Below are 16,552 nucleotides of genomic sequence, written 5' to 3'. Positions count from 1 at the left end.
TCTCATCTTATCAAAAAACATGGACTACAAAATTTGTTATACAAAGGGGAAAGAGCTTAAGAAATCCAATTTATACAATACCATTCAAACTTTGGGATCAGTAACATTTATTTTTGAAAGAAAATAACAGTTTTATTCAGTAAGGATGCATTCAATTGATCAAAAGTGTCAGTAAAGACAAATTTTCTAAAGATTTCTATTTCAAGAAAGCCTATTTTAAGTAAATGCTGTTCTTTTGAACGTTCTATTCATCAAAGAATCCTGAAAAAAAATGTATAAAGGTCACAATATTACAGTTTTTACTGTACTTTTTTGATTAAATAAATGCAGCCTTAATGAGCAAATGATGGCTTTCAAATACATGAAAAAAAATCTTGCCCACCCCAAACCTTTGAATGGTAGCGTACATATTAGATATTAGTATATAGCATCTTACGTTGAGTTATATAATGTGGTTATATAATGTGCAGAATAAGGTGTTTAAAAATGTGTTACAGTGAATTGGAGAGATATTGGTGATAGTACACCGATACTAGATATTGAAGAAAATCTGAGGATATGTTTTCAATAAGAGGAATAAGTAACCCAGATATTGCACCTTTGAAGTTACAATAGTGAAAATAGTTTGAAAGCAAAACACTTACTTTGATCATTCTCTGCATCTATATTTTGGCATTTTAGAGAACAATGATCAGTAGAATCTCATTAGAGTCTTTGCACAGTAACATAGTTTCCAGTTATACATGCTAGGCTCTAAAACATTCTAATACCGTTAACAATTCCTTTCGTTCGACAAACCCGCCTGCCTTGGTATACAAATAGATTTTTTTTATTCCACTGATATTGATAAATTGACATTAAAATTCCGTCTCGTACAATACCAGCAAGGCAATGTGAATAAGCAATGATATGAAAAAAAAAAAAAAAAAAAATCAAACTAACAAAAACATCAATAACAACGTCTTACAGTTTCATACTATGCACATGGATCACCCCAAAACCGTAATGGAACAAAACCAATGGAATGATTAAAATCCAAAGCAAAAATGGTCCATAGAATTGTGCTTGGGCTCCTTGCTTCTATTCTACAATGCTGTTCCACTCCTCGCTCGCTAAGTGACTATATGGTTTATTTTTTTCCCTTTATTAAGTATATCACTATTTCCTTGTCATTTTTAAAAGCAGGAGCAGCAGAACAAAAGCATGCTCATATATTCTAATTAATTTCCTAAAGGGCCAGCGGAATGTAAAGGAGCTTGAGCGAATATGAAAGTAGCAAAAGGCTTCGCCCCTTAAGATTCCAGTTTCAACACATGATGCAAATGGTCAGACGTATGGAATGATTGGAATGACCAGAAGTCTTATATTCAAGCATTGTTACAGAAACACAGTCAATGAGATGTGAAACTGTACTGAATACATTACAATTACAGATGGCAAACAAGATATGAAACAATTAAAAATATATATAAAAAAAAAAAGATGTTCGGACCAGATTCTTTCACATATTGTCATAGCAACCGATAAGATAAATTTGTTGAGATGTCTGCGAAGTGCTCTATGGCAGGCCCTGAATATTTTAGAGGCCTGTGTGGTCATGTATTTTGTGGGTTTGTGTGTGTGAGTCTTATTAAGACTTAAGTGCCACTTGTGACAGCACCTTTCCAGGACTGAGGAAACGCGTATTTAACAGATAAACAGACAGCAAAAGCAATAGACAGGGTGGTGCATACAGAGAGAAAGATATGGGTGAAAGGAGTAAATCATTCACTATTTATGCAAGTATGTGTATGCGCTGTTGGGGTGTATGATTACATACTGAACTATGTTTGTTTTGGATCATAACCGGGTCACAGCGGCTGACCCCTGATAGGACAGTTAGTGCAGGAATAGAAGAGGAAAAAGATGAGATCTTGAAAGGTGAGATGGCACTCGGCTAATCATCTGCGTCTCTGCCGCAACCCCCCCCTCTCTCTTTTTTCAACCTTTTCATCCTTTCACTCTCTTATGTTCAGATGGCCTCTACGTAGTTAGCAGGCAGCATCCCCTGCTGGCCGGTGCGCTCCACTCTTCCGTACATCCATCCCTCGTCGATCTGCTGAACGTCCATTATCAGGTCACCGTCCAGGAATGACACCTCGTCCTCATCAGCTGCGGTGTAGTCGTACACCGCTCGGTAGCGCTTCTGCAACACATGCAAAGAGGATCGTAAGGACTTGAAAAGGAGCGTGTGGGACAGTGTGTGTTAGAGTTTTAAGAGTTTATTACCCCAGAGCTGGGAGGAGGGGCGGCAGCGGCCTGACGCACAGGCTCAGGCTCATAGTGATAGTTCTTAGATGCTGCCGGGGGCTGATATGCTACAAGAGAAAAATTTTCACATTTTATGGCTCACAGGAAATTGAGACTGCAATGATCATCCAGACAACAATCCAAATATTGTGTACCTGGAGTTGTGATTTGTTGTGGTGTCTGTGGGTGCTGAGGTGGGCCTTCCCCTCCCATTCGGCTCTTCTCAAAGTCCTCATGGTATTTAATCTGAAACACACAGACATATACAATGTGTCAAAACAGGAAGAAAGAACAGTAACTATGATGTTGTCATTATGTTCATCATCTCAAAGCCTCGCAAACGAACATTTAGTGATGTACTGAACGTTGTGAATTCTGCAAAATATGTCACCAAAGTAACATTATTTAGCCCAATAACAGTCAAAATTGCGAGAATTATTTGTCATAAAAAGCAAATGTCTTGGAAGCAGCTGGGTTGAAAATGATAAACATATGCACCATATGACATTGATTTCCAACAAAAATGTGTACATGAATAATGGAGTTAAATTACAATTTCATACTTTCCAGTTACTATTGCAAATGAAAAAGTATAATAAAATATTTGTTGTGAAGAAAAAAATGGAAATGGTGTTAATGGAAAGACTAATTAAAAAGTAAGAAAACAACTCAGCCACTTATATATCAACGCTTTATGTCATGTTAAAATCAAACTTGAAGTGACCTGAAAACATGATGACTGTGGTTTTTTTTAGTGAGCAATCAGCTTGGGAAAATTAAAGGTACATTTTCGTGTCTGTGACCAGTGTGTACAATACTTTTGGAACAAATGTAAAAATGCGTAAAAACTTGATGAAATTTATATTTTTATAAATGTATGATAAATAGAACATTACACAGTTAGTGTAAAAATACAAAATAGATTGTATTTGGTCTCTCTTTTTTATGTAAAGTTTATTAAACTATGAAAATTAAAAGAGAAGATTCTCTGTGTCCTTTGAACAGAAGTGTTTGATGACTTCATTGACCACGAAACTAAAAGCAATCATAGAGCAACAATGAAGACAACCACAATGCTGCACTTTTAACAGACACATCCTCAAATAGAGTGGTTTTCTTCTGCAGCAGTGGGTAAGCGGTTGAGGCTGAAATGACTATAGAATAAAAATAGAATACATGATAAATACTGATGCAGTGCTATCTTGTAATTAAACTACTCAGAAAACAGTTCTTCATTTTGTAAAGTGGTGGTTTCAGCAAGAGGTTTTAATTTAATTAAACTTCATTCTGAGCAGGGGTGACAAATTACTAGTAATTCCTGCACCATCCACAGGGTGTCTCCTGAGCCAGATGATAGAGTGCCGTCTTGCTCGCTTCCATACTGACAGGAAATGACATTGCAAAAAGGAAGTTGGTGACATAAATGTTGCTAGGCAACAGCACGGATACTTCAGCAAACAGGTGTGGTGTAAAAGAGGAAGGGTGGGACTAAACAAGTGCTCCATCAAGGTCAAATAATTATGACTTCTTGCTAACAATTCATTAAAAAACAATGAAAGGAGATTAAGATGATAGATAAAATGTGTATGTTTGTGTTTGTTGGAGAGATGAAGAGAAAGGTTGGGAGGCACAAAACAAAAAGCAAACGTAAATATCAGGCATAACACAAGCGAGAAAGAAAATTAACAGAAAACACAAAACAATGCTTCCATGTCTATGTTTTGGAAGATGATTTTGAATTTATTGTTTAAGAGTTGGACCTACGTTGCTTATTTGGTCTTGCGTTTTCTTGATTCTCTGCATCTCTGGTGTGTCAGCCACAGCGCTAAAGCCCCTTCCTTTGTTCTTCTCAAATTCCTCCTTGTAGAGCACCTGCAACACAAACACACACGAAAATGAATAGTAATTATCCAAGTAATCATAATTGTTCATTTTGATTGAAACAAGTTCAGATGTGTACTTCCCTCCCTTATATTATATCAGCATAAATGCAGATTAGTTAATGGATAATCATAAAAAACAACATTTGGCATTTTCCACAATTCACATGGTAAAAAGGCCCTCAGACTTTATTGACAAATTAAGTCATTTTTCTTTTCAACAATTGGTGAGTGAACACAGGATCATGACATTTAGAAAAACATTTATCATCAACCTCAGAAGGTAAAAATCTAAATATTATGAGCCGTTTTATTTTCTAATTATTTTACTTGAGGTTAATACTTTTTTCCAATCTATTTGGGTCTAAATACAGTTTAAAACCTGATTTATGTGGTTTTGTAATAAGCTAGCAATAAATTAAATAAAGGTAAAAATTGGGCCAGTTTGGGAACAAATGTTCCCTTTCATCAGAAATGGGATTTTCACAGAGAGACCAATCTACTTCGAGAGAAACTAAACGAGCCAATGCACATTAGCATGCGATAATTGCGCCAGCTGCTTCTATCACGCAGTGCAGGTATATAATGAGCAGAGGTGCAACGCATCTTTGCATTTCGCTTCGGAGGCGAGCTGATTCATGTTCTGTTCCAGCAGTCTTGCTTCTAAAGAAGATAATTTTTCGAGTGTTCTTTTTGGAAGAAGCCCTCACCTTCATGTTGCGTGTCTACAGCAGGATCAAAAAACAATGCCTCGCCGCTCTTGTTCCCCTCTCTCCAAGAGGACCAGAATAGCAGCTTGCGACACTATGCCTTGCAGCTCTCATTCCCCTTTTGGCAACAGGGTGAGAATGACAGTGCACAACGCTATGCCTCGTCACTCTCGTTCCCCTCTTCACAAGGCGGCGAGGTCGACAGTGTGCACCGTTACAAAACCTTGCCACTCTCATCCCCTTCTGCAATCGCCAGCAGACAGCAGCATGCGGTTCAAGAACGCAGTCAAGCCTTCCCAGGCATTCTCCGTCCACCCGTGGACCCAGGTGAGTGTTGCACCGCACACCCAGACCCCACTCCGAACCGCCTCAGTGCCTCTCGGGTCGGGGCCCTGTCCTCCACCTCGCTGCCCCTCGCGGTACGTCTGTGGTTCTGTTGGGCCCGCTGGTACAGTCTCTCGGAGCCTGGCTAGCGCTCCCCAGACCATCCCGCTGGCTCATCCGCACCATCAAGGGGGTCGCACACCGGACGCGCAGCTCGGCGGCGCGCCGCGCAGCGCCACGTCTTTTAAATTCAAACACATTATATTCTATGAGAGTACACACACCGGCGGCGCCTTTCAGCGTCTGTCCGCGGCGGCTCAGGACCGCGTTCAAAATCCTGCCGCGCCACAGAGCGCCATTTACATAGTTTTATATTAAATTTACATTTATGTGTCTCAAATCGTAGTTAATGTATATACGGACTTCACCCTGTGCTGCAATATACATTTAGTTTTATATTTATTTACAGAAATCAGAAAATTGCTGATGTTATCGGATTTTCAGGTGAGAGTTGTCCTAGACGTGGCGCGACGCGGCGCTGAGCTGCGCGTCCGGTGTGCGGCCGCCTTCAGACTCGGCTATGCGATTCAGATCGCCCTGCACCCTCCCAAGTTCAGGGGCATCCGGTTCACCACAGTGATGGCTACTGGTGCTCCTGTCTTACGGGCAGAGATGAAAGTCCGACTGGCGAAAAATGCGATTGAGCCGGTCCCTACAGCCGATATGAAGTCAGGGTTCTACAGCCCCTACTTCATTGTACCCAAGGCGGTAGGTTACGGCCAATCTTGGACCTGCGAGTTTTGAATCGGGCCCTGCACAAGCTCCCATTCAAACGCATTTTCGAATGCATCCGTCCCCGAGATTGGGTTGCAGCGATTGACCTGAAGGACGCTTACTTTCACGTCTCGATTCTTCCTCGACACAGGCCCTTCCTGCGCTTTGCTTTTGAGGCGTATCAGTACAAAGTCCTTCCCTTCAGGCACCTCAGCCTGTTGGGACTTCAGGTCAACTGGGACAAGAGCAAACTCTCCCCTGCGCAGAGGATCTCTTATCTCGGTATGGAGCTGGACTCTGTTCAGACGCAGAACAGCGGCCCCACTGAAACTTTTTCAGAGGCTCCTGGGGCATATGGCAAAAAAAATTGAATATGAGGATGCTTCAACACTGGCTTCACAGTCGGGTCCCGAGATGGGCGTGGCAGAGCGGCACCTACAGGGTTTCCATTACCCCGCATTGTAGCCAAACCTTCAGCCCGTGGTCGGACCCTTCGTTTCTACGGGCAGGTGTTCTAGAACAAGTGTCCAGGCATGCCGTGGTCTTCACGGATGCCTCTGCCACCGGCTGGGAGGCCACGTACAACGGGCATGCAGCTTCGGGTTTGTGGACAGGGCTTCTGCTGCATGGGCATATCAATTGCCTCAAGTTGCTAGCAGTACGTCTTGCTCTCAGCCGCTTCAAGGTGCCACTTTGAGACAAGCATGTACTGGTCCATATGGACAGCACTGCGACCGTTGCGTAAATCAACTGACAAGCTGGTCTGCGCTCCAGTCGCATGTGGCAACTCGCCCGCCATCTCCTCCTATGGAGTCAGAAGCATCTCCATCGTGCAGCCGACGAGCTCTCACAACAGCTTACGCTTCCAGGAGAGTGGCGACTCCATCCCCAGGTGGTCCAGCTGATTTGGAGGCGCTTCGGGGCTGCACAGGTAGATCTATTTGCCTCCCCGGACACGTCACATTGCCAGTTGTTCTTCTCCCTGACCGACGGAACCCTCAGCACAGTTGCACTGGCACACAGCTGGCCCCGGGGCCAATGCAAATATGCGTTTCCCCCATTGAGCCTTCTTGCACAGACCTTGTGCAAAGTCAGGGAGGACGAGGAGCAGGTCCTGTTAGTGGCTCCCTATTGGCCCAACCGGACCTGGTTCCCAGAACTAGTACTCCATGCAACAGTCCCTCCCTGGCCCATTCCTCTGAGGAAGGACCTGCTTTCTCAGAGACTGGGCACCCTATGGCACCCGCGTCCAGACCTCTGGAAACTCCATGTCTGGTCCCTGGACGGGACGCGAATGTTCTAAGTGACCTACCCCAGGCGGTGGTAGACACCATCACTTTTGCACCATCACTTCTGCACTTTTGCAGTTGAAGGTAAGTCATTGGGAAAGCATGACCTGATCGTCAGGTTCCTGAGCAGGTCAAGGAGAGTAAATCTGCCTCATCCCCCCTCTATACCCTCTTGGGACCTGTCTCTGGTGCTCAGCGCACTGCAGAGACCTCCCTTCGAACTGCTGCAATCAGCAGAGCTAAAGATCCTGCCAATAAAGACAGTGCTCCTGACGGCATTGGGTTCTATCAAGAGGGTAGGGGACCTACAAACGTTTTTGGCGACAAATCGTGCCTAGAATTCGGACCGGCTGACTCTCACGTTGTCCTGAGAACCCGGGCCGGATATGTGCCCAAGGTTCCTATCACGCCCATTAGAGACCAGGTAGTGAACCTGCAAGCACTGCCCTTGGAGAAGGCAGACCCAGCCCTGGCTTTTCTCTGTCCCGTCCACTCCTTGCGGTTATACATGGAACGAACGCAAAGCTTTAGGACCTCAGACCAGCTCTTTGTCTGTTACGGAGGCCAGCAGAAGGGAAAGGCTATCTCCAAGCAGAGGTTAGCCCACTGGAAAGTGGATGCTTTTTTCTTGGCGTATCAATCCCAAGACGTGCCTTGCCCGTTTGGGTAACGAGCGCACTCAACTAGAAGTGTTGCTTCCTCCTGGGCGTTGGCTCAAGGTGCCTCGCTGACAGATATATGTAGAGCTGCGGGCTGGGCGACACCCAACACATTTGATAGATTCTATAGCCTTCGTGTAGAGCCGATATCCTCCCGTATAATCGCCCCAAGTGGCCAGTAGCCCGCTCAAGTGTCGGTTTGCTATGCCATTCTCGCCTGGTCGGCCAGATACACGTGTCTATTTGCTCCAGTGTGTTCCCCAGAGACGGCTTACCCTGTTGAGTTCCTCCGTCACCCCTACGGCAGTCAGAAGTTGCGGAGCGTCTGATCCCAGGCCTAACACTATTCATTGAGGAACCTGTGCTAGGCTGGGTGTCCATATGTGGCGGTCCCTACAGCGACCCCATATGTGTAAATTCCACGGTACGGCTACCCTGTCACCTAGCCAGTGTCTTTCCCTTGCCCGCTCTGCCGTCTCTGCCGGTGTGCTTCCCCCCTAGGATTAGGCTGGAACCACCCGAGAGGCTTCCATGTGTTGCACTACCCTGCTTGGCTAGTCCATATATGTATTCTCCACATGTTACCTCCCTCCGGGTAGGTCGTGGCTTTCGCAGCGTTCTCCTTCCCCGGCCGGGTCCCTGGCTCGGCTCCTCAGCGAAAAACCAAAGATGCATTGCACCTTCTACTCATTATATACCCGCACTGCGCGATAGAAGCAGCTGGCGCAGTTATTGCATGTGCATTGGCTCCTTTAGTTTCTCTCAAAGTAGATTGGTCTCTTTGCGAAGATCCCATTTCTGTCGGATCCCTCCGACGAACGTCACCGTTCCCTCTTTCAGGGAACGTGGGTTACCATACCTAACTGAGACGTTGTTCCGTAGCTACTGATAAACTTATATTATAATTTTTTTTTTTTTTGTGACAATAATAGAGATAAAGAGGATTAATGGTTTATCTTTACTAATGTGGTCAATACAACATCTGTAAAAACTGAGAGTGGAATAAGATGTCATGATGATTGTTGCTTGTATAATAGTTTATCTGACCTAATAGTTCTTACTAAAAAAAACATGGGAATTTTAAAATATATATGTTTTAAAAAGTCACGATACACCAGAATCTGTGTTCCACATAGTTCTTCCTCACACAAGAGCAGTGTTGAGTGTGCAGGTGGAGCCCTGGGAGATGATTATGACTTGACTTGACTTATGCATTCTTTGAGTATTATTTCATGCTTAGGAGTGCAATGCCACAAAAAACAGAAATCACCAGAAGAGGAGAAAGAGAAAGCAAATATTGGCATGTTGTACCTGGCTCTGCATCTTGCTTTGCTGTTTCAGGCGCAGATTCTCCGGAGTGTCTGCAACACTGGTGAATGACGTCTTCGGATAGTGTCTGAAATACACACAGAGCCATTTTAGTTAACATCAGCATTTGAAATCCTATAAGGATTTGCAAATTAACATCTCAGTATTTCTCCTAGTTGAATGACAATCAAAAGTATTTTTAATTATTAATTTGTTTAGATATAATATTATTCAAATCACATTTAATGCATAAACTATTTATACTGCTGACTGTAGCTCATTGTTATAATGGGCTATTGTATTACCCATCAAGGCTACTCAAATTGGACACTTTTTAACCATGCTGCTGATAAAGACAAAGATCCTGAATTAGTGATTGTGTAGGTAAATGTCCACATGGGCTTATCACTGATCTGTATGGGAATAGTGAAGCTGCACAAGTGTAATTTGTGCCTTGTGTAAACAAGACAGCTTATTTGCCCTATTTTCACAGACCAACGCAACACAAAATTAGCATGACAGAGACAACCCCAACCACAATCATCCAACGCAACACATAATTAGAGAACCAGAAATAACAGAACTTTACAACAGAGTACACAAATTACAATTACAGCACTAACTGATATATTTGGTAATACAGTAGTAAACAGAACTATTACACTAATCATATAACAATATATAATGTGCCACGACAGGATTTAACAGGACTGATTCAGTAAAATGAATCATACTTCACAACACAACAACTGAGCCAATCAAAACAGTGTCTGCTCCTGGTTACAACAGGACAACCTGTCTGCTTAGTTATTTAACCTCTATATAGTACACAGACGCTGTGTTGCTGCAGGTAACCAACACATAGGCCTAATACAGAACATGCTCTGTAAATCAGTGTAAATAAATATAGACTGATCTTTCCTTGCTCAAAAAGCTACGCCAAATACTTCGAAAAAAGTAATGTAGTGACCTACAAACTAGTTTCAAACATGCTTTCAAACAAGTAGGCTACCATTGATTTATTTTCTGATACAACATTCAATTAAAAACCAACAGAGATCAGGGCTCAACACCAAGGATGGGCTGCAGTCTTATTTTAGCATAATATTACTATATATTTTGTAGCTAGTAGTTTTTATTTTTATGTTTTTAGTTTCATTTTAATTTGAGTAATTTGGTTATGTGCTTTTGTCATTTTTATTAGATTTTTTAAAATATATTTCTATTTAGCTTTAATTTATTTTTATTTCAGTTTTAGTTTGTCGTTTTAGTAGCTACTTCAACTTATTTTAGTTTAGATAGTCGCCAAGGCAACATTTCTAGTTTCTAATTTTGTATCTAATATTTATATTTTATTTTATTTCAGCTTTATTTAAATGTAAAAAATGTTTTAAAAGTTTTAGTCCCCCTTTGGTGAAAATCAAGCTTTTAATGTTGTTTATATGTCTATGTTTTTAATATGCTTTAAGACAAACCATGTGCAAATGCATAAGTCAACACCATTGCTGAGAATTTTCTCTTTAAAACAGCAGTGAAAACCTCTCAAAAACATAAACCAAAAGACAAGTCTCAACTTTCAGGGAACGTGGGTTACCATATGTAACCGAGACGTTGTTCCGTAGCTATTGATAAACTTCTATTATAAATATATTTATTTTTTGTGACAATAATAGAGATAAAGAGGATTAATGGTTTATCTTTACTCCTACCACGACTAAATAAATACTAAAATAACGACTTCTGCAGAAAATTTCTGTCGATACCAGACGATATACACACTGAGAACTTGTACCATGCTATGAAGTTATCACAATCAAGGCTTTGCATTTTCTATGAAATCGCTGGTGTTTCTGACATCACAAACTACCTTTAAACCAATCACCTTACAGAGTTACATTCAAGCTATTTTAAGGCATGAAGATTTTTTTCAAGAAAAAAAAAAGTTTAAATATATAATTTTGGTGATCAGAGATGAGTTTTAATGGATAAAATTACTGACTACAAGGGGTATTTAACAATAACAGCACTGATGGACTGATGGCAAAAATAAACATTTAGTTTGGTGTGATGTAATAAACAATGCTGTTGTTATTTCTGCTGATTTAAATTATCATCATAAAGCTATCTAGCTGGCTAACATGATGTTGTGTCAAGTTACATTACAGCTCTGTCATTTCTAGCGATTATAACAACCTAATTACCGGTAAAAGTTTAGTAAATTTGACTGATGCCAAACTTTGACCGTTATCGCCATTATTTTACTGCCGCCTTGTGTCAAGTTTAACAAGTTGAGCCTGACAAATAAAAATATATGCACACTTCTGTGGTGGGCGCAATGGAATAAAGTAAAAATATATCTTGTTGTTGTGCATGCAGTCCAAAACAGACTTTTTTTTTTTTTTTGCTAAAAGTTATTTCTCACTCAAATCACAGACACAGCGAGGTAAACAAACATGTGCAGATAAATGGCACTCAGGCTGATTTATATGTTTATATCAGTTAACAGACAATCCCATCGTGATCGAAGCAGATGCTTTTTACTTTTGGTGGACCTTTCATTAGACCATCACTCTCAGAAGTAAACAGGCCTTTATCTGTTGGACGGAAGAGGAAATTACTCTGCCATGCTCATTTAGTCAAATTATCTTTGAGTAAACAGTGGAAGAAGCAGATCTAGACAGAGGGACAGACATAAATAATTTGCTAAATAAAGACTAAAGTCCCCTGGTGTATTATGAACATGAGTGTGAGACACACTCACAAAAGGGATGCATTTGCATATTTTCTATGCCAGCTGGTCATTATGACTTCATACATTTATTCTGGCCATCCTAAGCCTGGTGGTCTGCATTAAAACACTTCGAGTGTTAATGAAGTATGAATGGGCAGGGATGCTATAACTGAGGTATCTGACTCACAAGACCAGTAGTGATCAGAAGTGGATTCCAGAGAAGTGAATTCATTTGTGCATGTATATGTATGGGTCATTGTTGTGAAATTATAGGAATTTCCCTCAATGTCATTTCCACAAAAGACTGAACAATTCAGCTACTGTGTGAGCAGACGTGACCTTTCCAAAATCAAAAGACAAAAAGGGTCTGCCTTTCTATCTTCAATTACAATGTACTAACTTGCTCTACCTTTAAGATGTCCATTTTACGTCATTTTTTTTAAACATCATTTAAGCCGAGCCAGCTATTGGACACTGTTGCCCACTATTGGAAGTTAGCCACTAGCCAAATAGCTATTCAGACATTGTTTTAGAAACCACGAATTAGATGTGGCTCATTTTAATATGCAACACCCACTTTTCAATACATCAAGTGCTGCATTATATTAGTTAATTCTCTAAAATGGGATTGTGAATGGAAATTCACTGTGATTTTAAAGATTTTAAAGTTGTGACTGAATTTGCTTCTGTATTATGACGTATTTTCAAGTGAAATGGCTTATTAAATTTGATCCAATGATTACAAAGTTAAATATGTTAATTTTATTTAATGCCAACTTTAAGAATATGTATAAGCAAACACACAATACACAGAAAACTCACATGCAGAGAGCAGCGATACTTACGCATTACAGTATGGTCTCTTCTCAAAGCCTTTGTAGTTCTTCATGTTTAGAGTCATCTTACAGACCTCACAGCTAAAGCATCCTTTATGCCAGTACTGAAAGAGAGAGACACAGAGAAATGATAGATTAAAGCTTTAAAATGTGTTTGTATTAGGAGGTGTATGCAAAAAAAACAGGGAAATTGTCTGCAACCTAGTTGGGAGAGATAAAGACAAATAAAAAGAGCAAATGAGATGAAGTCCTTCAGATCCCTTAGAGTTGCTAATTCAGTCGCTATGGCCGTTACAAAGTCTATGCGGTTCGCTGTGAGGATTAAATGGAAAAAAACAATGGAGTGCTTGTTCTTGGAAAGAAATACAGGCTCAGGCACCACATGTGTTGCAAAAGAAGCCCAACTTGAGGTTACATCCATTCGGAGTGAAGACAAGTTTTTTTTTTCTGTGTGAATGCATTCATTTTAAAGACTCTCTGGCATGTCTTGAGTGAAGATAGTTTATATGAAACCCCCATAGCACACTGGTTGTCAAGTGGTTACTAAGCAAGTTACATCACAGTTTTCCCAGATTCTTGCAACATTAGGAAAAACAGAAAGAAAGATCTGGGTAACACACTGACGCTACCGAGATATTGGTCTCCAAATGGCTATAAACCAAACTATGTAGCTGCAATTTATGCTAGTCTTTGATTAGAAGCTTCCTTAGTTAATGTTAACCACGGGAGTGTTTCAGTAATAAGAGACCACACACACAGAGAAAATGGACTGGGGCGACTGACCTGACCCACTACCCTACATTCCATCTATACAGCCAGTCAGGCATGCTAACTGCAATGCGTACAATTTAGACGTGGGTATGTTTGTATTTCTATATCAAACACTTTCTTGGCAGTCAGCTGGAATGTCGTAGTTTGATCACATGTGCATGAGTGTGTGAGCAACAAAGTCTTGCATCTACTGCAGTACCAAGGAGAGGAAGTTGCTAGCAAACACTTGAGCAGAGGTTTCGTTCCTAACCAAAAATACACCTTATAGATTTTTTTTAAATGGCAAAGCTGAATCTTCAGCATCATTACTCCAGTCTTCAGTGTCACATAATCCTTCAGAAATCATATAATCTAATATGATTATTTAAAAGAAACATTTCTTATTAGATATTTTTTGTGGAAATTGTGACTTTTTTTTTAGGATAGGATTCTTCAATGAATAGAAATCTTTTGTAACATTGCAAATGTGTCAAGTTAATCAATTTAATGCACCCTTGCTGAATAAAAGTATGAATTTCTTTTAAATAAAAAAAATCTTATTGACTATTTTATGGTGTTTTTATTGTTCTTTTTGAAGCTTGATGGTCATCATCTTCTGCTATTGTTTAGAAAAGGGCTGTTTGAACAATCTGCTTAACTTCTCTTTCTGTGCGCCACAAAAAAAAAAAAAAAAAAAAAGGTGTCCTGACCAACGAGTAAATATTCATTTTTGTGACCACCTCTCTAGGGTGCGGTTCTTCTGAGATGTTCTTCAGAGTGACAGATGATGACCTTAAGCACTGAAGCAGAATGATAAGCAATGGTTGACCTCTCTTTAAGCTGAGGGAACCATCAACATGCCTCAAAAGAATAGTGTGAAGCAACTTGCCTTTCCTTTAGGCAATGAATAGGAACCAACTTGTGTACGTATGTGGGGTCAGTGCTATTTTTCGACAACATTTGTGGGAGGTGTGCCATCAAACGCCTCAACTTTTACTCTTACGTAAACTGCAAGCCTCATTCACGCACTTAGTCTGTGTAGTCATTCCTCAAGCTGTTTCGTTCAAGGCCAATGAGACTGTCGGCAATCGATTAATATGCTTTTAACGTCCATTACACGCGTTACTTATTATCACTCCGCCCCAGTTTCTCTCCCTCGCAAATACTTGCACTGCATGAAAATAAAGGAGGGCGACCCCACCCTCTTGGAGCATCTAAAGCCATTCAAAAACTCAAGATTTCACCACTCAAAAAACCAGAGCGATAAGGATATGGGTTAAGAGGGGGGTGGGGTCAGTAGAGAAAACGTTTCAAAAGCGTGTCGAGCAGCAAGCAACACTTCCTCTGGCCGGTTGGTAAACATGTAGTACAGATGTGCACATCATGTAAATGCAAGGCCCGACTGATACCGCGGTTAACGTTGGACTATATTTCAGGAATACGTGTAAAATTGGCCCACGTTTTAAATAACTCACAGGCCTCATACGTACACAGGCGAAGTTGCATATCTGCGAAGCTGGCAAGATAACAAAAACCCCGAGATAATATACAACCCAAACCGCGTGTATAAACCAGTTGTTTGATTGTCGTTAAGAGACACTAGAGTATGAAAGGACTTGGGCTGTTTTGGGTTTTTCAGGTCCGTCCATGTCGCCCACAGGACAGACTGACACGTCATAAACAAACCACCTCCTCCTCCTCGCGACAGAGGCCACGAACAGGCTGATGGCGTTTGTTTGAAAAATAACGACTTCCGCGGAAAATTTCTGTCGATATCAGACGATATACACACTGAGAAAAATAAATATATCATCGACAACTTGTAGCATGCTATGAAGTTATCACAATCAAGGCTTTGCATTACTAGCCCCTTCGCTTAGACGTTTCCGCTCTGCTCACAATCTCGATAAGTTAGCCACCACATCGGAAATGATCTCCTTTAAGACACATTATTTAATCTGTATTATACATATCTAGATCCAAATATACCCCATTCTCACGGCCAGATGTTTAAACTATGCTAGCATATGCTAAGTAACGTTATGCCTTACCTTGTCAAGACAATTCACTTTTTCCGTGGGATACACCACTCGGTTACATCTGCCACACAGTGGGTTCATTTTGGAGAAATAGTAGCGAAGGAATGAGTTGAAGAAACGATCCGCAGAGCAGAATTTGCTAGATAACGCGCGAGGTGTGGATCGCTAGCCGTTGATGAGTCCAGTTCGCACCGCTGGCTGTCAGACACGGAAGGCGCGCTCACGGCACTGCCGCTCTGTCCTGCTGCGCGCTCCCGCTCAGATAAGCAAGGGCATTCAGCGGAAGTCTTTCACTCTCAAATATTTATTCTTTATCACTTGAAATGGGGGGAAAAAACACCCTGCTCTTGAGTTAAAGGACTTCAAGCTTGTCGTATCTTGTGTTTATATTCAGTTTTATTTGTTTTAAAACCACATCATCCACCGAATCTTAATACAGATATAGATATTGGGAGTGTACCTGCCCTCATACTGTATTCAGTCAAACTATGTCGTTTTAGAATAAACACTGATAACAAAGTGTTTTTAAATAATGCGCATTCAGCATATTTAAACTTTAAATAAAACTAAAACAGCTACAGTGTCTTTGCTGTTTGATAATGTATATCAGACAGTTTTCACACAAGCTATTCAGATTATATCCAAAACAGTGAAACCGACGCTTGTTTCAGTTTTGAGCTTTATACTTTGTGCCGCCCTTTGTTTGAGCGACACCTGGTGGCTAAATATGCAACTACATACATTTCAGGAAAGTAGGCCTAAAATACTTTTTTTAAAGATATAGTTCACCAAAAAAAAGGAAAGAATATTTAATCATAATTTACTCACCCTAATGTTGTTCCAAACCTGTATGAATTTCTTTCTTCTGTTGAACACAAAAGAAGATATTAGTAAAGAATGTTGATAACCAGACAGTTGGCGGAAGCCATTGATTTCCATAGTATTTTTTTCCCCCTACTTTAA

At 40.8% G+C, this 16,552-nt stretch overlaps 1 protein-coding gene across 1 annotated transcript; it reads right to left on the bottom strand.

Moving 5' to 3' along the window:
• Positions 1–807: 807 nt before the first annotated feature.
• lasp1 (LIM and SH3 protein 1) lies at positions 808–15,829 on the bottom strand. The gene is made up of 7 exons (XM_082137706.1): positions 15,602–15,829; positions 12,810–12,904; positions 9,237–9,321; positions 4,054–4,161; positions 2,445–2,535; positions 2,269–2,357; positions 808–2,185 (listed from the first exon to the last, which is right to left on the bottom strand). The coding sequence occupies exons 1-7, from the start codon at positions 15,668–15,670 to the stop codon at positions 2,012–2,014; spliced, it is 711 nt and encodes a 236-aa protein (XP_081993832.1). The 5' UTR covers positions 15,671–15,829; the 3' UTR covers positions 808–2,011.
• Between the last annotated feature and the right edge of the window lie 723 nt (positions 15,830–16,552).

The sequence above is a fragment of the Leuciscus leuciscus genome, assembly GCF_965113295.1.
Source record: "Leuciscus leuciscus genome assembly, chromosome: 1".
Classification (NCBI taxonomy): Eukaryota; Metazoa; Chordata; class Actinopteri; order Cypriniformes; family Leuciscidae; genus Leuciscus; species Leuciscus leuciscus.
This window is presented reverse-complemented; position numbering and strand designations above follow the sequence as displayed.